The sequence below is a fragment of the Gasterosteus aculeatus genome, chromosome 4 (genome assembly GCF_964276395.1).
Source record: "Gasterosteus aculeatus chromosome 4, fGasAcu3.hap1.1, whole genome shotgun sequence".
NCBI classification, from domain to species: Eukaryota; Metazoa; Chordata; class Actinopteri; order Perciformes; family Gasterosteidae; genus Gasterosteus; species Gasterosteus aculeatus.
Window position 1 is genome coordinate 35638028 of NC_135691.1, and position 26658 is coordinate 35664685.

Sequence of the window (26658 nt, forward strand, 5' to 3'; positions counted from 1 at the left end):
CGCACAGCGAGCCCACGATCTTCCCCCCGATGGTCACCGGGTACATGTCCCCGTAGCCCACCGTCGTCATGGAGACCACGGCCCACCAGAAGGCGTCGGGGATGCTGGTGAAGAAGGACTCCTTCTCCTCGGCCTCGGCGAAGTACACGGCGCTGGAGAAGAGGATGACGCCGATGAAGAGGAAGAAGATGAGCAGGCCCAGCTCCCGCATGCTGGCCTTCAGGGTCTGCCCCAGGATCTGGAGCCCCTTGGAGTGGCGGGACAGCTTGAAGATGCGGAAGACCCTCACCAGGCGGATGACCCGCAGGATGGCCAGGGACGTGGCCTGCTCGCCCCCCATCTTGCTCTCCTTGCTGTCTTGGTCCTCGGCCAGCTCCGTTCCCAGCGTGATGAAGTAGGGGATGATGGCCACGATGTCGATGGAGTTCATCATGTTCTTGAAGAAGGCCGCCTTGCTGGGGCAGGCGAAGAAGCGGACTATCAGCTCGAAGGAGAACCAGATGATGCAGAGCGTCTCCACCAGGAAGAAGGGGTCAGTGAGCACGTTTGGTTTGTAGTAAATTGTCACGTTCCCAACAACGCGAATCCGCTGGTTGGGGTCCTCCTTCAGCTCCGGCAAGGTCTCCAAACAGAAGATGACGATGGAGATGAGGATCACCATGACGGAGACGATGGCGATCCCCCGGGCGGGTCCCGAGCTCTCCGGGTGCTCGAAGAGGAGCCAGACCTGTCGCTGGAACTCCTTCTCCGGCAGGGGGCGCTCCTCCTCCCGGATGAAGCCCTCGTCCTCACGGAACTTCTCCATGGCCTCGGCACCGAGCTCGTAGAACTTAATCTCCTCCGAGAACATGTCCAGCGGCACGTTGACGGGTCTCCGGAGCCGGCCCCCGGACTGGTAGTAGTACAGGATGGCGTCGAAGCTGGGCCGGTTCCGGTCGAAGAAGTACTCGTTCCTCAGCGGGTCGAAGTAGCGCATCCTCTTCTTGGGGTTCCCCAGCAGCGTCTCGGGGAACTGGGCCAGCGTCTTCAGCTGCGTCTCGAAGCGCAGCCCCGAGATGTTGATCACCACGCGCTCGCAGCAGTCGTGGTCGTCGTGGTCGTCGTCGGGGGGGTAGGAGTCCTGCGGGTGCCCCGGCAGGGTGGAGGTCTCGTCCAAGTTCTCCGTGGACACCACGGTCATCCTTCCTGGCGGGTTGGGGCGGCGGCGGTGGGCGGGAAGAGGAAGCGGCGTGAAAGTGAAGGACAGCAGGTCGCAGGAGGAGAAGCCTCTACTGAGGCCGTGAGCTGGGCAGGTCCTCCCTCTCCTCCCTCTCCTCCCTCTCCTTCGTCTCCTTCGCCATCGCCGCTGCCGTCGTCTTCTTCTCCTCACCCCTCATCCAACGCTCCGTCACCTGCGAACACAAAGCACCCGTCGCTCAGACGCCTCCATCAGCTCCCCAAAGCGCTGCGCTGCTCCTCAGCCTCGCGCTGCGTCCGCCGCCGAGCTGCTGCTGCGTTTTACCGCATACATCAGTATTCAAGTTTGCAGTGCTTCTCTCTCTCTCTCTCTCTCTCTCTCTCCCTCTCCCTCCCTCCCTCCCTCCCTCCCTCTCCCTCCCCCCTCCTTCTCCCTCCCTCCCTCTCTGCGGACCTGCTGTCCTCCTCTCACTCCTCTACTGTAATGGAAGTCAGACACACACATGTATGAGGGAGGCTTTAAGAGGAGGAGAAGATAAAGGAGGTACCTGAGGTGAAGTTGGAGGACAGCAGATGGAGAGGAACGCCTCCCCCCCACCTCCCCCAAACACACCCTTCTTCTTCACTTTAAGACTGATATCGTTTTACAGTCTCTGAAATATTCATGGACTATGTTGTCTTGTCAGCATCCGTCTCCTGCGGGTGGAGGCGGTCCGCCGGCTGGTGGAGCAGGAGGAGCCGCTGGAGGCTTCAGGCGGTTCCGACCCGCGGCTCGGCTGCAGTGATCCTGAATGAGCTTCTACCGGAACCATGGTGGAGACCGCGAGGGAACCCAGGCGCGATCCACGCGGTCCCGGGGACGAGGACCGGGAGGACCGGGAGGACCGGGAGGACACACTGCAGCATCAGAAGACGAGCGTCTCTCTGCTTCTCCCTCTCTCTCCCCCTCTCTCTCCCTCTCTCTCTCTCTCTCTCTCTCTCTCTCTCTCTCTCTGCTGCAGTAAAAACACACTTAAAATAAGAAATACAACCGCGGAGGCTTTGGGGGGGTCTGGGGGTCTGGGGGGTCTGGGGGTCTGAAGGCGCGTGGCCCCGGAGAGGACGCGTCTCCGGTAATGTAGAAACATATTGCAGGATTTAATGGAGAGGGGGGGTGTGTGGGGGGGGGGGGGGGGGGGTGCGACGCAATGCGGACAGACTGTACAAGCGGCTCCGGTACCGACCCGCGAAACGACGGATCGATACGCGTCGGACGCCCCGGGGCGCGTTCCGTCAGCAGCCGGTGCCCGGTGCCCGGTGTCCGGTGTCCGGTGCCCGGTGTCCGGTGTCCGGTGCCCGGTGCTTTGCTCCCGGCGGCTCCTGACCGGAGGAATCGGTTCTCTCTTGTTCTGCTGAGCGGTTTGCGACAGTCGGTGCCGCGCGGCGGTGTAAGTGTCGCCGTGTTGCCATGGCAACACGGCGACACCAGCGGGGCGCATTCATCTGATTGTTGCGGGTCTGATGAAACGCTCGCGGATCATCGAGAGCAGATCGATATATCGCTGATTAAACGATGAAATAGTTCCATCCAACTTCCATTTTACAGGAAGACAACTGGAGTAAAGGAAGAAAAGAAAATGACTTTTTTAAATCAAGTAGTTGTGTTTTTTAATGTTACGAAAATGTACTGAACATGAAACTAAAATTGTTTAAGACCGTTGTGACCAAATGTAATAATTCAGATAGAATAACTGGAAAATAATGTAATGAGTTATTCGACATTCTATTTCATGACAAATTCTAAATTGTTACATAGTAATTTAATGATGAAAAGCATGATGCTCGTCCGAATGGGAAGATTTAAGACATTCAAAAATTAATACATTATTGCGAGATTGTCAGTAAATCAAAACTCTAAATAAAACTAATGTCTCAGAAGGTTTTTGTCAAAACAGGGTTATGAAGTAAAATTTATTACTTCTAATTATTAACTTTCCAGTCACTTTTATTCTCACAAAGTTACCTAATTAATGCATTTCACATTTCTTAGATTTGTTAATTCTATAATATTTTATAATAAGATTTGCTCACTGAACAGTTTAATGCTTATTACATATGTAAGAATCTGTGTAAGATGACACGAAAGAGTTAATCTGCACGTGTTGATAACTGAAGGATTTATTTCATTTTGCTTTGATCGATAAAAGGTTCATTTGAGTCAAATTTGAGACTTCACTTGACATTTGAAGTCAAATAATTTGATTTATGATGATTTGATTCAAAGCAGAATCCACAAGTTCTGCCTCTCATGTTGAAGGTCGGAGGGTCGACCTTTTTCTTCTTGGTGTGGAGGATTGTTTCAACAAAACGTTATTATTATTCATCATAAGAGTAACCAGGGCGGCACGGTGGCGTGGTGGTCAGCACTGTCCCCTCACAGCAAGAAGGTCCTGGTTCCACCCAGAGGCCTTTCTGTGTCTGCATGTTCTCCCCGTGTCTGTGTGGTTCTCTCCGGGTTCTCCGGGTTCCTCCCACAGTCCAGAGACCTGCTCTGGGGATCAGGGTGATGTTGACTCTGAATGGCCTGTAGGTGTGTGGATGTGAGTGTGAATGGTTGTGTGTCTCTGTGTAGCCCTGCGATTGGCTGGCGACCAATCCAGGATGAACCCGTCTATCGCCTGAAGTTGGCTGATAGACTCCATCCCCCCGTGACCCCGCGTGCAGGATAAGTGGTTTGACGATGGATGGATGGATGGATGGATGAGAGTAACCAGGATTCTCACTCCCTGGTTCAGGATTACGTGGAACATATAAACTGATTTAGTGGGACATTCAGGAGATACGTGATGATAATACTAGTTTATCAAGATAACGAGTGGAGCGTCTCCTGTTCGAGCTGTCCAGATGTCAGAGATGTTCTCACTTCCTGTCCGTGGCTCCATATGTTTCCACTGAAGACCTGGATCTTCACACGTATTATAACACGTATATAACATATTTAATGTTCTTCTCATTCTGGTGGCTAAAGCTAAATCTGCGTTTTTTAGCATAGCGTGTAAATCAACTTTAGTGACCTTCAAAGTCCCAGCGTGCTGCCACCTCCTCTGGTCCAATCAGAATCCTCCCTGTCCAGATGTTCAACCAAAGGGCAGCATCAGGCAGCCAGAGGCATGCTGGGTAGGCGAGCAGCCAGAGGCATGCTGGGTAGGGGAGCAGCCAGAGGCATGCTGGGTAGGGGAGCAGCATGGTCCTAGCTGGTTGGTTCTTGGTCCTTTTGATTGTTATCGAGTTATTGGGCGACCAACGTTAATATTTGATGCTCCAAGCAGCGCTGATTAAATATTCATCACAGTTCTGCAAATGTTTCCACAAACATATTTGAGTCACTTTTCATCTGCAGAACCTGAAAGCTTTTAGCTGGTTGCAATCATCGTTCATGGACGCCTTCCTCTAAGGCCCTGAGGTAACATCTAACTCTCACACACTTTGCACAGATGCATCATGGGGGATATTGTGCCTCCGCTGTTCCTTTAATCCGGTGTGGGGTGGCTCCAGATACTAAAGAGAAGCAACAAATCGTTTACGGACACTTCAGCGCCGCTGAAACCGCAGACATGGGCCGAAGATGGTGACGACGTAATCGTCTAACTCGAGGCTTCAATATGTCAAGAAACCAACAAGTCACCATGACGACATCCACTTCTCATACTTTGTACAACCGTTTGTTGTCCGAATGTCCACATTCAGAGTGTCGTCACATTGATGAAACCGGGGTTCTCAAAGTAGTCGCTGTCGACCCGTCTCCCTAAAATCACCCCAATGAGCATAAAGGAGCGAGCAGGAGATCCCTGATGAGAAGCTTCACGTGTACCTGGTCATTGATGAGATGATGCTGATGAGAAGCTTTACGTGTACCTGGTCATTAATGAGATGATCCTGATGTGAAGCTTCACGTGCACCTGGTCATTGATGAGATGATCCTGATGCTGAGCTTCACATGTACCTGGTCATTGATGAGATGATGCTGATGAGAAGCTTCACATGTACCTGGTCATTGATGAGATGATGCTGATGAGAAGCTTCACATGTACCTGGTCATTGATGAGATGATGCTGATGAGAAGCTTCACATGTACCTGGTCATTGATGAGATGATGCTGATGAGAAGCTTCACATGTACCTGGTCATTGATGAGATGATGCTGATGTGAAGCTTCACATGTACCTGGTCATTGATGAGATGATCCTGATGAGAAGCTTTACATGTACCTGGTCATTGATGAGATGATGCTGATGAGAAGCTTCACATGTACCTGGTCATTGATGAGATGATGCTGATGAGAAGCTTCACATGTACCTGGTCATTGATGAGATGATGCTGATGAGAAGCTTCACATGTACCTGGTCATTGATGAGATGATGCTGATGAGAAGCTTCACATGTACCTGGTCATTGATGAGATGATGCTGATGTGAAGCTTCACATGTACCTGGTCATTGATGAGATGATCCTGATGAGAAGCTTTACATGTACCTGGTCATTGATGAGATGATGCTGATGAGAAGCTTCACATGTACCTGGTCATTGATGAGATGATGCTGATGAGAAGCTTCACATGTACCTGGTCATTGATGAGATGATGCTGATGAGAAGCTTCACATGTACCTGGTCATTGATGAGATGATGCTGATGAGAAGCTTCACATGTACCTGGTCATTGATGAGATGATGCCGATGAGAAGCTTCACATGTACCTGGTCATTGATGAGATGATGCTGATGAGAAGCTTCACATGTACCTGGTCATTGATGAGATGATGCTGATGTGAAGCTTCACATGTACCTGGTCATTGATGAGATGATCCTGATGAGAAGCTTTACATGTACCTGGTCATTGATGAGATGATGCTGATGAGAAGCTTCACATGTACCTGGTCATTGATGAGATAATCCTGATGAGAAGCCCCCCCACCCCCCTCCAACTCCCATTCATAAACACGCAGGAACACGTAGGAACCTTACATAATGACCTCCCCTTCAGAGCTATTTATACGCCCAGCAGCATACAGGGAAAAGAGCGTTTCAAAAGCAACACATGGCGCTTGGGGGGCTGATGGAGTTATTATTAGAGTAACGTCACGGGGGAGGGGGGGTGAAGTGACAGATGGGTGGGGGGACCCGGTTCGAGTGTCACGAACGCAGTCTGTTAAATGGGTTTTTTGTCCATCAAGGTGTAAGATTCATGTTGATGTAACTGGGTAAGAAAATACATCACATTGTAGTAATAACATTAATATTCTTTATTCCACAATCTCTATTAAACACCAAAGAATGTACGATCTCTATTAAACATTTTTCCAGAGGAAAAACTAACCAACCGAGTTCATCGTCCCTAAAATCGACGCTATGGTTCAGTATATGTTTTATATCAGTACTTTTACTGCGAGTACTTCCTCCATCTCTTCTTCCTACTGATCTCTGGTGGCCGGCAGGCGGGACGGACGCAGGATGTTAGTGGGACGACGAAGAGGAGATGAAGAGACAAACGTTCAGGTGTTTGTCTGCGTGGGACATGAAGAGGAATCAAACATCACGAGGCGGAGATCTGCTCCAGTGGCGTCTTCAGCGCATTATTCAACGTCACATTCAGGGGAAGCAGAAATGAAACATGGGACTTTTAGTTTGGATCAAGCAACAACAACAACGAGAGAGACACTTGTCTTCTTATCACTTCTATACGTTTAGCATAGCTTAGCACAAAGAATGGCAACAGGGGGACACAGTTAGATTAGCTTAGCAAAGCGTCTTTAAAACTCTTTATCCCATAGAATCAGTTCATGTGTCGAAATGTAACAGATGGATTCAAAGAGAATAATTAGGGAGCAGAATTATCTTCATGTCTCCGCTTTGTGCTCCTCGTATCCGCCATTTCTTTATTTCACGTAAATGTTTAAACACTTTGCTTTGGGAAATCCCAGCATGCAGCATGTCGCTGCCATTGTTATTAACTCTGTGTGTGTGTGTGTGTGTGTGTGTGTGTGTGTGTGTGTGTGTGTGTGTGTGTGTGTGTGTGTGTGTGTGTGTGTGTGTGTGAGAGCTATTTTTAGGGAGCTCCTCTCTCTTTGAGGGGATTCTAGAGTCTATTTTCGCTGAGGACTAAACCATTGCATATCCAGATGGGTGTGTGTGTGTGTGTGTGTGCGTGTGTGTGTGTGTGCGTGTGTGTGTGTGTGTGTCCTGTAGATCTTTTCTCTGATGGTACGACCTGAAGAATGATAAAAATATAAAGAGTCCCTCCACTTTCCGTGCTGGGGGGGCGACCTTGTTTTGCCCTCCAGCCGGCAGAAATAGATCTGATATTTTAGAATCAAGTCAGTCAGTGAGATACATAATGATCCCACTGATGGTCATAATTATGGAAGAAATAAATGTATTTCATATCTTAATCTTAATATTCATGAGTGTTGAAATATGATTTCATTTTTTTAATAAAAAGAGTTCTGGGTGAAAATGTTATTAACAACTTTGAGAGAAAATAGATCATTGTAATTTTATTCATTTTAGCCAAAAACGGGGCGAAAGGATTCCCGGTGGTCATGTGACCACTTCCCGTAGTAGGCGGAGAGTCCTCGGATTACCGGCCAATCCCAGCCGAGGCGTGGGAGGTGGGAGGAGGAGCAGAGAGCAGCGTGGCAGCAGCCCCTCCCCTCCATGGATCCATCAGCCAAAAAACGACCTGAACGGTCCCCGACCCCCAAGATGCACCAGTGCTGCAGCATCGCGTGTGTTGACAGTTACAATAATGTGCGGCAGGTTTTTCCCAAAACTACACAAACAATATGAGCAACAATATGAGTAATGGCGTATGTAAACAAATACAATTACTGAGAAAAAATGGTGGATGGCGCCAATGATTTACATCTATGACTCGTATTTTCTATCGTATTATTTATATGGTGAATCAACATAAAACCGTAAAACGCATTTAACGGAAAAATATACTACCGGGGACAAGAGTCTTCGAGCAGCAGACAGACCTTTGTGTCCTTGGTTTTGATCTTCACTGACCGAACAGGCCTTTAGCATCTGGCATCGTTCTTATTACTCTTCCCAGCATCAACGACCTGGCGACAGAGATTCTATTGCATTGCACCTTCAGATGGCTCGTAGTGTCTGTTCCATCATGACCTCCAAGAGGACCATTGACAATCCACCCCAGACGTGTTCCCACAGCAAATGATCCATGTTGTTGGCTGTTAATTATCTCCGATGGTTCCATTACTTTTGGGGCGTTTGTTTCGATCAGCAGCTCCACTTTGGCATCAATGACAGGAATGTGCACATTGCGCAGGTATGCGCCTCTCTGATGATGTTATCTTTGGTCACAGGCATTTCCTTCTATGTGTACATTCCAGGTGAAACAATGAAATCAGAGTTATCCAGTCGTGAGACCTCAAGATCTGTGACGAAAGGAGACGATACACACTTCTCTTGGCCATCGTATGTAACATAATGCTCATCTTTCTGCCTTTGATTCAACTTTGACATTAACCGCTCTGTGCAGAAACCAGCAGTACTGCTGGGATCAAGGAAGCCAAACACCTTAATAATGTTATCACTTTGCTGCTTTTGATCTGGACAGGAACAATGGAAAGTGCACAGTCATTCTCACCGGCCCCAGTATGGCTACACGATTGGAGGGTGATGGGTTTACTGTGTGTGGCTCCATCTGCTGGACCTTGCTCTGGGATTCGCATCTTCTCCTTGTGGTGTATGTGTAGAACTCCTGGATGTGGTTTGTTACACATATCAGACTTTAGGCGCCTTCTGCAATCCTTGCTCATGTGTCATGTGTCTCATGTGTTTTGTGAGACATCTGGAACACATTCCAGTTGTTCTCAAAGTCTATCTTGTCTTTGTTTGACCTTTTCTTAAAGTCAAGGCCTAATGCGTGTGTGTGCTCGCCATTGCAGAATCTCCGGTGGGCTGGTTGAGCTGATGGGTCAATACTCGTGGCAAAACTTTCCAGCCGGACGAGACTGAGCTTTGAATTTATCGCTGGCTTTGACTTGATTTCCATCCTGAAGATTTCCAAAGATTGGGTCAGAGTGAATCTGAACTTCACAAGATCAACCACCCTCCCTCTGACGTTTTCCTGGTCTGTCTGATCTCCATGAGATGGAGGGTAGCCATGTGAGGGTAGGAATATCGGGACAATCAGAGGCCGAGCAGGGTCGAGTGATTCTTAACGCAGCATTGTGGACCGAATTTGCCCCCCCTCCTCACACACACCCCCCCGTCCACCCACGTCCACCCACGTCCACCCACGTCCACCCACGTCCACCCCGCCCCACCACAACCAGAGAGCCACAAAGCCAGAAGATGAAAGCTCCTCCTGGACCTCCGGCTCGGTGGATCCAGAACTGAACCCCTGCAGCCTCATGGCCGGTTGTACTGAAGCGTTACCCAATAACTCACACGTACCTTTGAGCAGTTCATTTATTTGATGAACAGGAGGTAAAAACATAAACTTTGACATACATGATGTCATACACGATGTTGGTACAGTAAAGACAAAGAAAAGGCCACCATGAATACCCAGAATGCCTCTGGTGTGCATAGTACAGGATGACCAAGTCCAGCACGATTTACATCCGGTGGCAACTAGTTCTCTTTTTTCGGTTGTTTAACTTTAAACCAGAAACACAGACACAAGAAGTTTATAAAAATAAGGTCGGTACAAGTTGAGGTTTTTCTTTTGCAGCCGAAGTGATATTTTTATCCCATTTGTTTAACTACAAAGAAATAAATAGAAATAAAACAACTGAAGCAGCAAATAGCTACTACAAGATTTGGGTAATAAATCATTTTCCTTCATCTATTAACTGAGGCTACACACGGTTAGCTTAGCATAAGAACAGCTAGCTTTGTAACTGCTGAATGATGGACTTTACAGTTAAACACCTTTAAAGATATTTTATGCTTTGCTCAGTTTGTGAAACAAAAATAGTTTTCGTTGTCCTCATTTATCTTAAATCAGTTTTAATCAAATGTTTCGTCTTAAGTAGCTTTTCACTCAGTGAACGTAGCTGCAGGGATAATAAATGAATAATAAACGTCCGGAGGACACAATCACAAATAACTCTGCATATTTCTTTATCTAACTTAAGGATCCCAAATCCGAGCTTTGATATGCAGAATACGATCCAGAAAATACTCAAGAAATATTAAAACATATTTTGATCTGAACATTTACACGTCTGCACAGTTTATTAATCTGTGTTTTTATTGAAGAGTAAAATAAACAAGAAATATGAATAACAAATCCTCAGTCTTGTTTTTTTTAATTTATTTTTTACTCTACTTACATTAATCTACGATACATATACATATATTACTATTTAAATGCAATTTAAAGACACACCATTCCTCTTCTTTAAATTAGCTGATGATTAAGGCACTCTTAACTTCTGCTGATGACGTTGTTATTACTTAATATATCACATTATTCTCTAACAACTGGTTACTTCTACAGTTAATATGCAGCTAAACTTGTGAAGCCTTCCACAGCTCAACATTCACTGACAAGTGTTAAGATTTAATAAAGAAAATGTACACGCATGTACACACATGTACACAAACGACACACACTTGTACACACATGTACACACATGTACCTACACACAGTTTTAATCCGGCTTCACAGTGGTGAAAAAAACAGAACCAACAGAAAATAAGAATTGATCTGACTGACAACTGATTAAAACTGATCGGGACAAAAGATTTGATTAGTAAAAAATAAATCACAATGGAAGATTGTCAAAACAAGCAAATGGAAACTAAAAAACAGAAACGAAAGAAAAAAGTGCTTTTTTCTTTCACATTATTGCGGTTTTCTTAGTTGAGACTTCAATGATCAATAAAGCCGACGTCCTCCGCCAGAACAACAGATCATTCCTGGTCTGTGACCTCCCACATGAGCAGAGTTGTGGGGTGTACCGTCTAGTTAGCTTAGCACAAAGACTGGAACTGTCAACGGTTATCTTCCAGTAAAATAAAGAAGAAAGACGTGTTGTGGGATGATGTGATGTGAATAAGCCGAATGTAGATGAGACGAAGCTAAAGACCGGACGACTTCTAAATGCTACCATCCAAAATGCTAACAAGTAGCTCCAAAGCTAGTGACTTCTAAAAACTACATTACAGCTTCACATATTTGTTTGTATTCACATCTAGTAATGCGTGAAACTGAATTCAGCTTTGGGGTCTGAGAAGTGGGTTTTAATTTTCTGGCTAGTTTCCCCCCACTCCCAGTGTGTTTGCTAAGCTATGCTAAAGGTATCTTGACATTGAAGAAGCAAGTTCTCGATGCCCCTGATTGGCTGGTACTCGTTGCCTCGGTCGGTGGGATTGGTCAGGATGAGGGTAGGGATATCCGGACGAGCCAATCAGAGCACCCCGTCACTTGGATAACTCGTCTTGTCTTTGGTAGGCCAAGTAGCTCAGACACTAAATAACCTGAAACCATGGAAACCAGACCACTTTGTCACATGCTAAACCAGCAGTTTCCCACTGCTCCCAGCCTTTTTGCCAAGCTAAGCTAACACATCCTGGAAATGATCCGTGTACAGAGAGCACCCACACACCACCGATCAATTTCATCAATAAATGAAAATGTGCAAAAGAAACTGTGGAGTCGGGTTCTGGATGCTTAAATAAAAGGCTGATATTGGCTTATCGCATCTTATTCATATATATTTATATACAGAGAGATATATTTATATCTGTGTGTGTGTGTGTGTGTGTGTGTGTGTGTGTGTGTGTGTGTGTGTGTGTGTGTGTGTGTGTGTGTGTGTGTGTGTGCTAGTGCTGGGCAGGTAAACGTGTTATTATTGCACTTCACACTTATTAATGCCTTTGATTTAATTCATTTTTAAAAGTGTACTTTCAAGAAATATGTAACAACTACTGGGAAAAGGGAACTCTGCTGTTAAAAAACACATATTTAAAGTGTTTTCATAAGTAAGTGCACACACAACTTTTGAATTATTAATTCAATTTTGCAATTAATCGCGACTAATGGCAAAAATCATGCGATTAAAAAATAAATAAAAAAATAATTTTAAAAATGGAATTGAACGAACCCTACACACATATCAAACCCTACTTCATGCATTTCCACTCAAGCATTTTTAGCTTCTTTTTTTTACTCAACTGGCAGTTTGAGGATCGTGTTAGATGATGCGAGCGGCAGAAGGGCGGCGATGAGGTAAACGTCATCAATAATCAGAAATAACAAGAGAGAAACAGCATTCTGGTCAAAACAGGAATCACAATCACATGGAAGCTCGAGTCAAACGTGTGCAGGCGATGACTTCTCACGTCTCCAAACTAACATTCTTTATATGTCGACGTGTAGACATATTCTTTACTTTGTTTTTTACCAAAGCAAAACAATGAAAAATAATCTAGAAAAGAATGAACCGATTCCTCGCATATAAAACATGATCCAAAAAATATAGATGAATGCTGTTTTTGTGGTTCTGTGTTTCAGACCTCTTTTGTCAACATGTCATTACAGCAGATGAGTATTGATTGATTATTGATTGTGGAAGAGGTGGAAGAGGTGGAGGAGGTGGAGGAGGTGGAGGAGAACGAGGTGGAGGAGGTGGCCGGGTTTGAGAAGCAGGGCTCCCGTTACCTCCTGCTGTGACGAGGAGCGACTCATCGTTCTGCTCCTGGAAGACATAAAAGACATAAGACATAAAACACTGTCGTTAGCTAACAAGTTGAATAAATGCTAAAAGTTGAATTTGTTCATATTCAGGTTGAAAAAAGAAAATGAAACAAAACTAAAGCAATAATTGTTATAGACTAAAGTGATGTATAGTGTGATTGATGTGATGAAGAGGAAGCTGTCCAATAAGACTTAATAGAAGATAATAACACTAATAGGTACAAAATAGAAAAATGAAATGTGTGAAAACTTCCATAAAGTTGAAAAATTGTGAAATATGTCTCAAGATGAGTCAACGTAAAATGTAGCTACGTAAAGTATTAAATATTGGTTTCAAATATGTGAAGAATTAGTTCAAAGTGTAAAAATGTCATACAGATGTCTGAAAAATATGAAAGATCAAATGGAAAATGTAATTGTAACAAATCTTGCCAGTATCTCTGGTATTTTTTTCATATCTTTTAAGATTTAACGTCCACACAAGCAACATAAACGCACAAGGCCTCAAAAGTAGAATAAAGAAATCCAGGATAAGTTAAAAATTGCGACCTGACTCAAGTTGCAAGTTTGCCGAGTCGGGACGAGAAGGAGGACGTTAACGTGGATGTTGTGAGCTGTCACCATGACGACCAGCCCTCAGCAGCTGCTGCCACACGGAGCCTCTTTCACACCGACATTAACTTCTGACGGAAAGTAAGACCTTCTAGCAGGAAGCAGAGGACGGACCCTTCTGATTGGACAGACGGACTGTCTGTCTTTTAACCCTTTTAATCCGAAGCCTTTCGCCGGGGACAAAAAGTGACACGAAGGATTCAAATGACCGTGACTCCTTAACTATTTGCACAGTCGGATTCTGAAAGCTTTCTAGAGATTATGTCAATCAATAAAATGAGGGGCGGGACTGAGAGGCTGTGATGAGGGAGGAAGTGACGCAGCAGGAAGTCACGGAGAGATGGCGAGTGTCTTAAAAGTGTCCTACTAGTGTTTCACCATCGTTTTACCGCCGTTTTGTCCTTCAATTATATTTAGGTGTTGTAAATAAAAGTAAATAAAAGGGTGATCAACATCACACCAACTGATGATATGAAAACAGCCCTCCTTTGGCCGCTGCTGCCTCCTGGAGGCCGACAGAAGAATTGCAGCTGAGGGACTTAAATAAAACCTCTGTGGATAATAAACAGAGAAGATATTAAAATAAAACAGTATATATATTATATACACAACAAATTTATGTTCAGTAATCACTAGTCTGTGTTGCTCATGTGGTTCTTATTGTGAGTAAAGGTTTGTTTGAAATCATGTGACATGTTTCATGTTCACTTTGAACTCTGTCCTCAGAGCTTAGGATCAATAAATGTCTCATGCACTTGTTCTTCTTTTACTACCTCACTATACCACACATATTAGTATTTCAGAAAAGCGGATTGTTGACACCTTCTGACTTTTAAGTTATTTATTCATTAAGGGTTATGATCAGAGTTCCGACGCTGAGTTACTATTCATAAGAAGAATGAAATACTTTAAAGGACTCAACTTGTCATCTTCATCCTTCTAAAATAATCCCTTCATCGCAGAGGTCCAATGTTACTGAGATTCAGAGCAACCAGATTATTGAGGGATATAATATTAAAATAAATGTTCCAAAGATTCTTAAAGAGTCTTTTATTGTTGTCCCTGATTGTAGTATTGGAGTACTGGAGATATTACTACTGTTTAGGAATTAAAGCAGGAACAAACACATACTTCTTCATTTTCATTGTTGATGATGTATTGTTATTGGTGTTTCTATTTGTTATCTATATTCTGTCTTGTAAGGAGAGAACATCATGTCTCTACATAAGCTCTGTGATGTTATTTATATATATATATATATATAGTATATATATATATCAAATACATATATATCAAATGTGTGCTATAGCATCAGTTAGATGTACAGCAGCTGAAGATGGAGAGAACTTTTAGCATTGGAAGTAAAACAAACAGGAGAACTGCAGAGAAATTCCTCCACATGTCAAAGCGAAGGGGGACGAGTGCATATAGACGCTTTAGGACTGATAGTGCCCGGAACATCTTGCTAGCTGCTACGCTGAGCTAGCTGCTAGGCTACTTCCATCTCAACATCTGCAGAGGACCACCACTGTGTCCCTAAAAGACAGTGTTTTGAAAATGTCCCAACTAAATGTGGGACATTGTTGGACCTTCAAACATGTCAAATGATCGAGGGTTGAGAGGAAAATGCATGAGCAGAGCAGGAGGAGTCGCTAGTTCAACATGTTTCACCTCCATCATGATCACATGTGTTGAGTTTGTTTAAAAAATACAACTAAACAACAATGTCAGAAATACACATTTTCTAGAGTGATTACTCGTTAATTTGTAACATATAGTCTTTAGAAGAAAAAAACTCTTAATCGCAATTAATCGCGATTAATGGATAAATGTGAGATGGATTAGTTAAGTTTACAAACCAGGAATGAACTCACCTGTGCAAGCGGTGCTCCGGTGTGATGAATCTTTTGGTAATCCGCGTGCCGATGGTTATTCCCCTTCATCCATCCGTCCTCTGATGATCCCACAGATTCTTGAACTCAAGTTTTATTTCATTTGTCAGTTTTGTAAACTTTGAAGAGGCGACTTGTTGCTTCTCTGAAATCGATCAAGTTCATCCGGCAGGCAGCGATCGGTTGGATCGATGAACGTGAGAGCGTTCCTCATTTAGGGAATGGGTATTTTTGAAATTTGAGTTTAAATTATTAATAATAAATGATTATTAAGTATTTATGGGGTTTTAAAATAAAGAAACGCGGCTAAAATTCTCAAGTTGAATTTGGAAAATGTCTGTAGTTAATTTGTGAAACGCTGAACAAAACAACTTAAAATAAAATATCAAATCATGTAAATGTAGATTTTCAAAATGTTACGTTTCAACCTAACAAGCGACGGCTTTGATACTAATTCAGGGAATTCTGTTACAGGTTCAAATTCAAGATATTTGACCCACAAAAAGCGGCTTAATTATTTCAGTATTTTTTATATCTTTGTAGATTTCGTTAATTAGAGATAATTCTGTTCATATAACAGTATTTTTTATTCTTATCTTATTTTATTAAATTTTCTGTTTACATTGCACCAATTCATCAAGTCCAATGGGTGACATATGTGGCGATAAATGTTTTCTGATAAATATCTCAAATCAGATAATATTAAACAGCGTCAATCAGTCAAGCTTGAATTGTTTTTTTTACTTTACACATGAACTCTGCACGTTTAGATGACGTCACTGGCCAGATTATTAAAGAAGTGTGAGATCATTTCCTGGATCTCATTCTGTTTCTCAGGGCAGACGATACGGGGAGAAAGGGCTGGAGGGTTGCTATAGGAACTGCCTCCACGTGGGGGCGGGGCTTCTCCTCCTCCACGCGGGGGCGGGGCTTCTCCTCCTCCACGCGGGGGCGGGGCTTCTCCTCCTCCACGCGGGGGCGGTCGTGGTTTGGGGAAAAACAATAAACAAAAGCTGCACCTGATTCACAAACTGAGGATTAAAAATCATCTGTGCAGAGTCGAGCGCGCGCGCGTGTGCGTGTGTGTTTGTGTGTGTGTGTGTGTGTGTGTGTGTGTGTGTGTGTGTGTGACCCTCTTCAGTCTGCATATTTGGGTTTATTTGGTCTTATATTGTCTCCGCCTCAGAAAAAAACGAATGTAAACGTTAAACCTGCATTATTATTATTACAATAAATTACTAAGAGAATCATTAATCATAATATTAAAGTGCTACAAATCATTTCTAAGCCTTTGCCTCCCTGACTCGTGCGTGATGGAAGACGTGGTGCGTGTGGCGGGTGCGGGTTCCTCTGATGATCCAGGAGCGCGCCGCCTCCTGGCGGGGGGTCACACGTCGGTGAGCCTCCCGCTGCGGGCTCTCTGCGGGCTGCAGTTGGTGCGCATCACGGGGTCTGGGTCGTCCCGGTCCCGGTGGTCCAGCTTGGACAGGGACGACCCGCTGTCGCTGCGCTCGAGCTCCCCGAACTGCTGCTGGCCGCAGGTCACGTGCGTGTACCGGAACTGCTCCTCGCCCTCCGTCTCCCTGTGGTAGAAGTAGTTGAAGTTGGACACGATGACCGGCACCGGCAGCGCGATGGTCAGCACGCCGGCGATGGCGCACAGCGAGCCCACGATCTTCCCCCCGATGGTCACCGGGCACATGTCCCCGTAGCCCACCGTCGTCATGGAGACCACGGCCCACCAGAAGGCGTCGGGGATGCTGGTGAAGCCCGAGTCCGGGTCGTCCGTTTCGGCGAAGTACACGGCGCTGGAGAAGAGGATGACGCCGATGAAGAGGAAGAAGATGAGCAGGCCCAGCTCCCGCATGCTGGCCTTCAGGGTCTGCCCCAGGATCTGGAGCCCCTTGGAGTGGCGGGACAGCTTGAAGATGCGGAAGACCCTCACCAGGCGGATGACCCGCAGGATGGCCAGGGACATGGCCTGCTGCCCGTTCCCCTGGTGCTCCGCGAGTTGGAGCCCCAGCGTGATGAAGTAGGGCATGATGGCCACGATGTCGATGGAGTTCATCATGTTCTTGAAGAACGCAGGCTTGCTCGGGCACGCGAGGAACCGCACCAGCAGCTCGAAGGAGAACCAGATGATGCAGAGCGTCTCCACGATGAAGAACGGGTCCGTGAACGGGTTGGGCTTCTTGGCGCGCGCGGTTCCGTTTCCCGCCGGCAGCTCCCCAAACGCGCGCGGCTCCTCTCTGAACTCCGGTAAAGTCTCCAGGCAGAAGATGACGATGGAGATGAGGATCACGAGCACGGACACGATGGCGATGCCGCGCGCGGGCCCCGAGCTCTCCGGGTGCTCGAAGAGGAGCCAGACCTGCTTCTGGAACTCCTTCTCCGGCAGGGGCCGCTCCTCCTCCCGGATGAAGCCCTCGTCCTCCTTAAAGTTCTCGATCACCCCTTCCCCGAGCTCGTAGAACTTGAGCTCCTCCATGAAGATGTCCACGGGCACGTGCACGGGTCTCCGGAGCCGGCCCCCGGACTGGTAGTAGTACAGGATGGCGTCGAAGCTGGGCCGGTTCCGGTCGAAGAAGTACTCGTTCCTCAGCGGGTCGAAGTAGCGCATTCTCCTGCGCGGGTCCCCGAGGAGCGTGCGTGGGAACCGGGCCAGCGTCCTCAGCTGCGTCTCGAAGCGCAGCCCCGAGATGTTGACCACCACGCGCTCGCAGCAGTCGTGGTTCTCGGCGCGCTCAGGGTCGTGCACATCCTGGAGTGCCACAGTCTCATCCAGGTTCTCTCCGGTCACCACGGTCATGTCCCCTCCCCCCTCCCCCCTCTCCCCCTCTTCCACGCACTCACACACAGCGCATCCCCCCCCCCCCCCTCTCTTTGGGTGCACGGTTTGTGCGCGTCACGCTGGTTCCGCTGGCTTCACCTGCTCCCGTCCACGTGTCACCGTCCGCTGTCCCGCCGCATCTTCCCCGAGGTGACGTGTGTTTGTGCACGCGCTCTCACTGAGGAAGGAGAGGGGCGCACGCGCACGCACACGTATGCTGACAATGAATCAGAGGCAGCTAATTGCCACGAACGTGCGCCAAGTGTCCTCTGGCTTCGGGGGGGGTCCGGATTGTGGAGACTCGGCGTGCACACGGACTCGTGCGTAATGAAGCGGTTGTCTCCGGCGCGCGCGGGTTCAAGGTTATCACCTGAGCGGCGGCTTCTGGGGAAGCGGGAGGAGAAATAACGCAAATGAGAACGAGCACAGTCCGGATGCGCGAGAGCGCAAAGAGCGCGAGGGGTGTCGCGCGCAAACATGCGATTTTCATTCAAAGAAATTGGAATTGCGTCCGTGCACGTTGGTCCAGTGAAGGAGAACTTGTGGATCGGGTTCTTCTTGCGCGCGCTCACCCTCTCATCCGCGCATGACGCGCGCACGGGAGGGGCCGCGGCGGTTGTGCACGACTCTCCGGACGTGTCACGCCCGCGATGCAACACGTCTCCGCGGGGACGGTGAACGCTGCCGCGCGCGCAACAAGTCAAGAGAGGGAGAAAATAAGTGAATAATAAAAAGAAGGAGCTGGAAGATGGAGAAGAGACGCGGCTGCAGCTCGAGGCGGTCACGTGTTTCCCTAAAATAGAAGGAAAAGTTTCCCATGAAAGACCCGAGGGAGCTTCAGGGAAATACAACTAAAACACGAGAGAAAGAGAGAAGAAACAGAACACGATGAGCACGTTTATATGAAAACACACATTAAAATACTAATTAAATACACTGTAAAGGACGTGTTCAAAGGTTTCTCCTTACAACAAATAAATATGTACAAAAAGACAATGGACCAATCTCACACACACCTTTTTTAGTATATAATTCACAAGCAGAAATTAAAAAGATATTTTATAAAATAAAACAGCTGTTAAAAGCAGGAGATGTGAATGAATAAATACACCAAAGAGAGAAGAAGCTGATGATAAACATCTGGATGGAAAATAAACGTCCTTCTGTCGTCAAACAGGAAGTCATCATCACTGGTTCCTTCCTCGGACAGCCAATCAGATTGTTCTGCTAGATTCTGGATCAGTGCGATAAATAAAGGTTTGTTTAATTGATGAATTAATACAATGAACAAGTTAACAAATAAATAAATATACTGAATATACACCGTGTGTTTGATACCCAAACGTTTAACGCTGTGTCCTCTTGGACGTCTCGTCCAAAACTCGTGGCGTTGTCGTTTGTTGACGTCTATGGGAGCAGAGGAGTCGCCCCCTGCTGGTCACTACAGAGAAGTAGAGTCATTTCCTCATAGACGTCTATGGGAGCAGAGGAGTCGCCCCCTGCTGGTCACTACAGAGAAGTAGAGTCATTTCCTCATAGACGTCTATGGGAGCAGAGGAGTCGCCCCCTGCTGGTCACTACAGAGAAGTAGAGTCATTTCCTCATAGACGTCTATGGGAGCAGAGGAGTCGCCCCCTGCTGGTCACTACAGAGAAGTAGAGTCATTTCCTCATAGACGTCTATGGGAGCAGAGGAGTCGCCCCCTGCTGGTCACTACAGAGAATGCAGCTTTGAGGCATGAAGCTCTGACTCCATACTGGAGGTTGCTGACTGCAGACACAACAGAAGCTCTGGTCAAGCTGATCTAATCTAGTGCCCCCCCCCCGCTGTCCTCTGGGTGATCTGACTGATGGGGGCAGACTTCTGGTTCCGGACCAAAGCAAACAACCAGCGTCCTGGAGACCCTGCTGGTATTTTTAGGGCCGGACTGCGCTGACGTCAGCGGTCGCAGTGAGAATAGCTCCGTCCATCAGCGGCCCGGCGCTCTGGGAACGCTGGCATCGGGGAACCACGAGGCAGAGACCACGCCCCCCTCGACCCCTCCCTTCCAAACCACGAGTACTTTCTACACGCAGTACTCAGCCTTCAGACCTACTACCTAAGTTCTGTCTGTTTAGTCCTTTGAGTTTGAGTTCAAACTCGGTGGCCAAAAAAACATGAAAGACTCAACTTCAATTGAAGTGAACACTTCTCATGATGTTCTCCCCTCTGAGACAGAACTTTCTGAGGCTGTTATCGTCCACCGATGTGCGAGCGTGAGGCTCCGACCACTCGACCAATAGCTCGCTGTGTAAAGAGGAAAGGAACCGAGGAAAGGAACAGAGGAAAGAAACAGAGGAAAGGAACCGAGGAAAGAAACAGAGGAAAGGAACCGAGGAAAGGAACAGAGGAAAGGTGGTCGATCAGATGAAATAACACACAAGGTCACCTTCAGCGTCTCCACCTGCATACTGAACAGCTGGAGGATCACGTGTCCCACAGGCTCCGCCCACACCGAATGACCTTAATGTGACATCACGTTTGGTTCCAGTCCGCTGCAGCAGACTCAAAGACACAGGAGATGTTAAGCTCCGCCCTCACGGGACCACTTCCTGTTATGCTAATTGCCTCAGCGACAATTCAATTAGTCTAAAAGAATAAAAGTGAAACGAGGTCAAGTGATTTTAAAGTTATTAACTCATCAAACTTAAACGTCGCCTCCCTTCTTTAACTTCTAACAGAAAACATTTTGAATATTTCATTCTGTCTCATGAATAGTTTATTTAGGATTTTAATAAATGTATAGTTTTTTTACGATTAGTTTTTATGAGGACTCTTTCTAATCCTGTGATTCGGCTTAATGTTAAAAATGAAAGAGTTGCGTTTCCCCTGAAAGTAAACGCGTCTCCTTCCTCTTCCTCTTCCTCTTCCTCTTCCTCTTCGTAGGGTACCACTGAGGAACACCTCGGCCTGCAGGTCAAACATTCAACGTGAATAAAAAGTGTCGTCACCGCACGTGAGGCGCCATAAAACCCATCGATCTCCCTTTGGAAGGATTCTATTACGGAGTCCTCAGTGTCCTCCGCTGATGGACCATCGACCTCTGACCCCGTCTGCACCCCATCCATCTCAGCCTCAATTACCCATCAGCCACCGGGCCCATCGGGGACGAGGGAGACCCAGAAGAAACTTGTTTCCTTTAAAAATGAATTTAAAAAATCAAGCAAGCTGAACCTCATCGAAAAATAAACCTTTTCTTAAAGAAGTAAAATTAAATGATTATTATCTGCCACCATATTTATTGAGTTTAATCCAATTTTAGGAACAAACAAGCTTTTAGCTGCTTTTATCACTTACAATAATCAGTTTTCATCTTCCACCTTGTTGACGTTGTGCAGAAACAATGAAGGAAGAATATGATGAAGAAGAGTTGAGTGAATGTTCATGGTCCTCAGAGGAGGAACATCATGGAAAATAGAGCATCTCACTCGGAGGACGATAACGTTTTTGTATTTCTTAGAGTAGCTGCGGGTGATTGACAGCTGACCAAGCCCCCCCCCCCCCCCCCCCCCTGTGGTCCAGTGGGCGGGAGCTGACGGATGTGACGGATGTGATCGATGGTTCGTAAACTATTTGCCCACAAACACGACAGATTTCATTACAACAAAAGCCAAAGTGAAACCGGAGGAGACGGCTGCTGATGTATGTGAAGGAGGGGAGGAGTGGAGGGGAGGAGGGGAGGATGGGTTGAGGGGGGGAGGGGAGTTTACCTCCTCCTGCAGCATTCCTGGATCTCCTCTCAACAATAACGCGATGCTAAAAGTACAGACGTCTGTATTTCCTTCATTTAACGATTCATCTCAATAAATACGCTGTAGTTGTTTGTAGTTCTGGTTTGTTCAGGTGTCCCTCACGGCTCTGTTGTGGATCCTCTACTTTCAGAGAGGATCTTTTACCACTCTTCGTGAGGCGGAGGTTCTTTGTCCTGTGATTTGTTGATTGATTGTCCATCAAGCTTCTATTTAACGTGAAGGCCCGCCTCCCTTCCCATGAAGGAATGAAGAAGGAGTCTATTTATCATTACCTCACATTTAGTGAGATGATTTATGGCCGTTTAGACTGGATGTGCCCCCCCCCCCCCCCGTTTATGCGTGTATGTATGTATGTGTTTATGCGTGTATGTATGCATGTGTTAATGCGTGTATGTATGCATGTGTTTATGCGTGTATGTATGCATGTGTTTATACGTGTATGTATGCATGTGTTTATGCGTGTATGTATGCATGTGTTTATGCGTGTATGTATGCATGTGTTTATACGTGTATGTATGCATGTGTTTATGCGTGTATGTATGCATGTGTTTATGCGTGTATGTATGCATGTGTTTATACGTGTATGTATGCATGTGTTTATGCGTGTATGTATGCATGTGTTTATACGTGTTGTATGCATGTGTTTATACGTGTATGTATGCATGTGTTTATGCGTGTATGTATGCATGTGTTTATGCGTGTTGTATGCATGTGTTTATACGTGTTGTATGCATGTGTTTATGCGTGTATGTATGCATGTGTTTATGCGTGTTGTATGCATGTGTTTATGCGTGTTGTATGCATGTGTTTATGCGTGTTGTATGCATGTGTTAATGCGTGTATGTATCCATGTGTTTATGCGTGTATGTATGCATGTGTTTATGCGTGTATGTATGCATGTGTTTATGCGTGTATGTATGCATGTGTTAATGCGTGTATGTATGCATGTGTTTATGCGTGTATGTCGGCATGTGTTTATGCGTGTTGTATGCATGTGTTTATGCGTGTTGTATGCATGTGTTTATACATGTATGTATGCATGTGTTTATGCGTGTTGTATGCATGTGTTTATGCGTGTATGTATGCATGTGTTTATACGTGTATGTATGCATGTGTTTATGCGTGTTGTATGCATGTGTTTATGCGTGTATGTAGGCATGTGTTTATGCGTGTATGTATGCATGTGTTAATGCGTGTTGTATGCATGTGTTTATGCGTGTATGTCGGCATGTGTTTATGCGTGTTGTATGCATGTGTTTATGCGTGTATGTATGCATGTGTTTATGCGTGTATGTATGCATGTGTTTATGCGTGTATGTATGCATGTGTTTATGCGTGTTGTATGCATGTGTTTATGCGTGTATGTCGGCATGTGTTTATGCGTGTATGTCGGCATGTGTTTATGCGTGTTGTATGCATGTGTTTATGTGTGTATGTATGCATGTGTTTATGCGTGTTGTATGCATGTGTTTATGCGTGTATGTATGCATGTGTTTATGCGTGTATGTATGCATGTGTTTATGCGTGTTGTATGCATGTGTTTATGCGTGTATGTCGGCATGTGTTTATGCGTGTTGTATGCATGTGTTTATGCGTGTATGTATGCATGTGTGTATGCGTGTTGTATGCATGTGTTTATGCGTGTATGTATGCATGTGTCTACGCGTGTATGTATGCATGTGTCTACGCGTGTATGTATGCATGTGTTTATGCGTGTATGTATGCATGTGTTTATGCGTGTATGTATGCATGTGTCTATGCGTGTATGTATGCATGTGTTTATGCGTGTATGTATCCATGTGTTTATGCGTGTATGTATGCATGTGTTTATGCGTGTATGTATGCATGTGTTTATGCGTGTATGTATGCATGTGTTTATGCGTGTATGTATGCATGTGTTTATGCGTGTATGTATGCATGTGTTTATGCGTGTATGTATGCATGTGTTTATGCGTGTATGTATGCATGTGTTTATGCGTGTATGTATGCATGTGTTTATGCGTGTATGTATCCATGTGTTTATGCGTGTATGTATGCATGCATTGGTCTATAATGACTTATTATAATAACATTTTGTAATAACATTAGTAGAAGTAGATCAGCTGGATCCGCATGACTTGACCCTTGTAATTGTTTTATTGTTTCTCTCTAGAAAAACAAAAAACTAAATTCATTACTTATTTTGCAAATATTATAAATAAATAAAAAGTATAACACCTCCATTCAAAGAAATGCTGAACAATACACAGTGAAAAAACAATTAGAGATATTATGAATCTTTTTATTTTTTTATTTTTTTTATTTTTTGACATAACGTTATTGCAGAAACACATCAGCAGGTTTCATTCCTAGTTATTCCTTATTGCCCTGTTTCCTTTTTGTAACTGTAAATTAACAGGACTAATAAAGTTTATCTCCTGCTGGCGGATATGGAGACGACCTCGGCAGTAATAGACGTCTTTGTTTCAGCAGCGATTGTATCCTGCAGGACATTGAGAGGAATGTGAAAGACAAACAGCGAGCAGGAAGTGGTTCCTGGTGCTTCTGATAACCCGTCAATGATCCACTCGCCTATCGGCCTCCTGACACACAACTAGATCATAAACGGTCTTCATCGTGCTTCTTCAAGGTCGCATCGAGAGGGTTAAAAGTAAGAGCCGTCCCAATGAGCCGTCATCAAAAGACAAAGTTAGGAAGAAGCTTCTCCTGCTGTTGATGATAATGTTGCCTGGCAACAAACACTCACAAGCTGGAGGAACAGGTGCCGAGGACCTCTGCTGACACGGTGCTATTTTTACCAAAGAGACAAGCTTGTTGTCCCCCGCTGAGCGTGAGAATGTGACCATTAAAGCACAGCAGAAAGAAAGTGAAGGTATGTGGGGTGCTGATCAGGTGTGGGGGGGGGGGGGGGGGGGCTACAGAGGGCGCATAACTAAAAGAAAATATAATATAACCTTAAATCTCAAGTTCAGAGCTTCACGAGTTAAAGCTGCATTCTCTGTAGTGACCAGCAGGGGGCGACTCCTCTGCTCCCATAGACGTCTATGAGGAAATGACTCTACTTCTCTGTAGTGACCAGCAGGGGGCGACTCCTCTGCTCCCATAGACGTCTATGAGGAAATGACTCTACTTCTCTGTAGTGACCAGCAGGGGGCGACTCCTCTGCTCCCATAGACGTCTATGAGGAAATGACTCTACTTCTCTGTAGTGACCAGCAGGGGGCGACTCCTCTGCTCCCATAGACGTCTATGAGGACATGACTCTACTTCTCTGTAGTGACCAGCAGGGGGCGACTCCTCTGCTCCCATAGACGTCTATGAGGAAATGACTCTACTTCTCTCTTGATTTATTCCCTCAGTAAACATTGTAAACATGAGTTTATGGTCTCAGTCTCTAGTTTCAAGTCTTCTTCAACACAGCGTGATGTTCATTTAGTGACTTATGGTCCATTTAGAGTCAAACAGACCATGAAGTCAGTTGCTTGGTTAGAATCAAGTGATCGGCGGGGCAACACACTGATTGACTGTATAGAACCGGAGGTTGCAATCTGAGAAGCATAAACACAAGTTCAGGTGGATTCACGGGTTAAAGAGGGAAATCTGCTCAGGTGGTCTCCTGGAAACGAGTCCGTCCTGCAGGAGGACAGATGGACGACACGCAAAGCCAAAACCTCCCGCACGGCCTTTGATTACAGAGAGAGCTGTTCAACGCCGGAGGACAACGGGTCCGGACAGACGGAGCGGCCAGCAGGTTACTGATCCACCTACAAGGACTGATGCATCATGGGTAAATGTGTCTCCCTGGTGGTCATTAAGGAGAATGCAGCTTTAACTCGTGTCTGAGATGAAGGTTGCTGCTTGTTTGTATTTGATCGCCTGTTAAACGTCTGCTATTAAAATCTTTAGATGGTTTTTGTTGATCTTTAGTGTTCTTTGCTAACTTGATATGTCTCTTCCTGTGTGTGTGTGTGTGTGTGTGTGTGTGTGTGTGTGTGTGTGTGTGTGTGTGTGTGTGTGTGTGTGTGTGTGTGTGTGTGTGTGTGTGTGTGTGTGTCACTGTCTGCTGCAGTTTACAGATGGTGTCTCCCAAGGGTCACATCTCCAGGGTGGAGGACGTGTCTCCAGCTCACAGAGGAGGTGAAGGGGACAACGAGGGGAGGAGTTACGGACCTCTGATTGTGTATCATCTTCCTGTCCAGCCTGATCTCCAAAACCTGTTGGTAAAAATGTGTACGAAAATCTTGAAGATACAAATTCGTAGTGATACATACGAAATAAATACGGACTGCAGCTGATGACGTCACCGTGTTCACAGTGAACGGGGACCTGCGCCCCGTAAACACACGTCGTGAAGTCTAACATGTCAAATAAACGTGTTATGATTGATTTTTAACGAGAAATCAATGTTAACTTGTAAGAATAGAATACTGACCCTAACCCCCTCAAAACATGGTTTTGGAGATCAGGTCGTCCTGTCAGCATCCGGCCCTCATCAGAGCCACCATGGGACCTTCTGCTCCTTCCACGTCAGAGGAGAAAGCCTCCGTGGGTCTGATGTCCTCTGGGGACCATTAACGTCTCTTGAACCTGCTGCATGCAGACTCATGTTGTATCACATCCCTTCCTGTTTGATCACATTTATCTAA

The 26658-nt window shown here is 45.9% G+C and overlaps 2 protein-coding genes and 1 long non-coding RNA gene across 5 annotated transcripts in view; 1 reads left to right on the forward strand and 2 right to left on the reverse strand.

Moving 5' to 3' along the window:
* The window catches only part of kcna1b (potassium voltage-gated channel, shaker-related subfamily, member 1b), a 4562-nt gene extending 1556 nt beyond the window's left edge, over positions 1-3006 (reverse strand). Inside the window, exons 1-2 of one of the 2 annotated variants that reach the window (XM_078100836.1) lie at positions 2400-3006; positions 1-1391 (exon numbers count right to left, since the gene is read on the reverse strand). The exon at positions 1-1391 is cut by the window's left edge and continues 1556 nt beyond it. In XM_078100836.1, coding sequence (XP_077956962.1) covers positions 1-1180 — 1180 coding nt within the window. In that variant the 5' untranslated portion in view covers positions 1181-1391; positions 2400-3006. Of the gene's footprint in view, positions 1392-1724; positions 1835-2399 lie in introns of those variants that run through there. The other variant, XM_078100835.1, reaches the window with a different exon arrangement.
* LOC144406139 (uncharacterized) lies at positions 2187-10476 on the forward strand. 2 transcript variants are annotated; one of them, XR_013467342.1, is made up of 4 exons: positions 2187-2288; positions 8567-8651; positions 8794-8922; positions 9125-10476. It is a non-coding gene; the product is annotated as an uncharacterized LOC144406139 (long non-coding RNA). The 2 variants fall into 2 exon arrangements; XR_013467341.1 differs by lacking the exon at positions 2187-2288 and having other exon boundaries at positions 3027-8651.
* A 252-nt stretch (positions 10477-10728) lies between these two features.
* Positions 10729-19212, reverse strand: LOC120813384 (shaker-related potassium channel tsha2). The gene is made up of 2 exons (XM_040169345.2): positions 15375-19212; positions 10729-12889 (listed from the first exon to the last, which is right to left on the reverse strand). The coding sequence occupies exon 1, from the start codon at positions 18199-18201 to the stop codon at positions 16780-16782; it is 1422 nt and encodes a 473-aa protein (XP_040025279.2). The 5' UTR covers positions 18202-19212; the 3' UTR covers positions 10729-12889; positions 15375-16779.
* Between the last annotated feature and the right edge of the window lie 7446 nt (positions 19213-26658).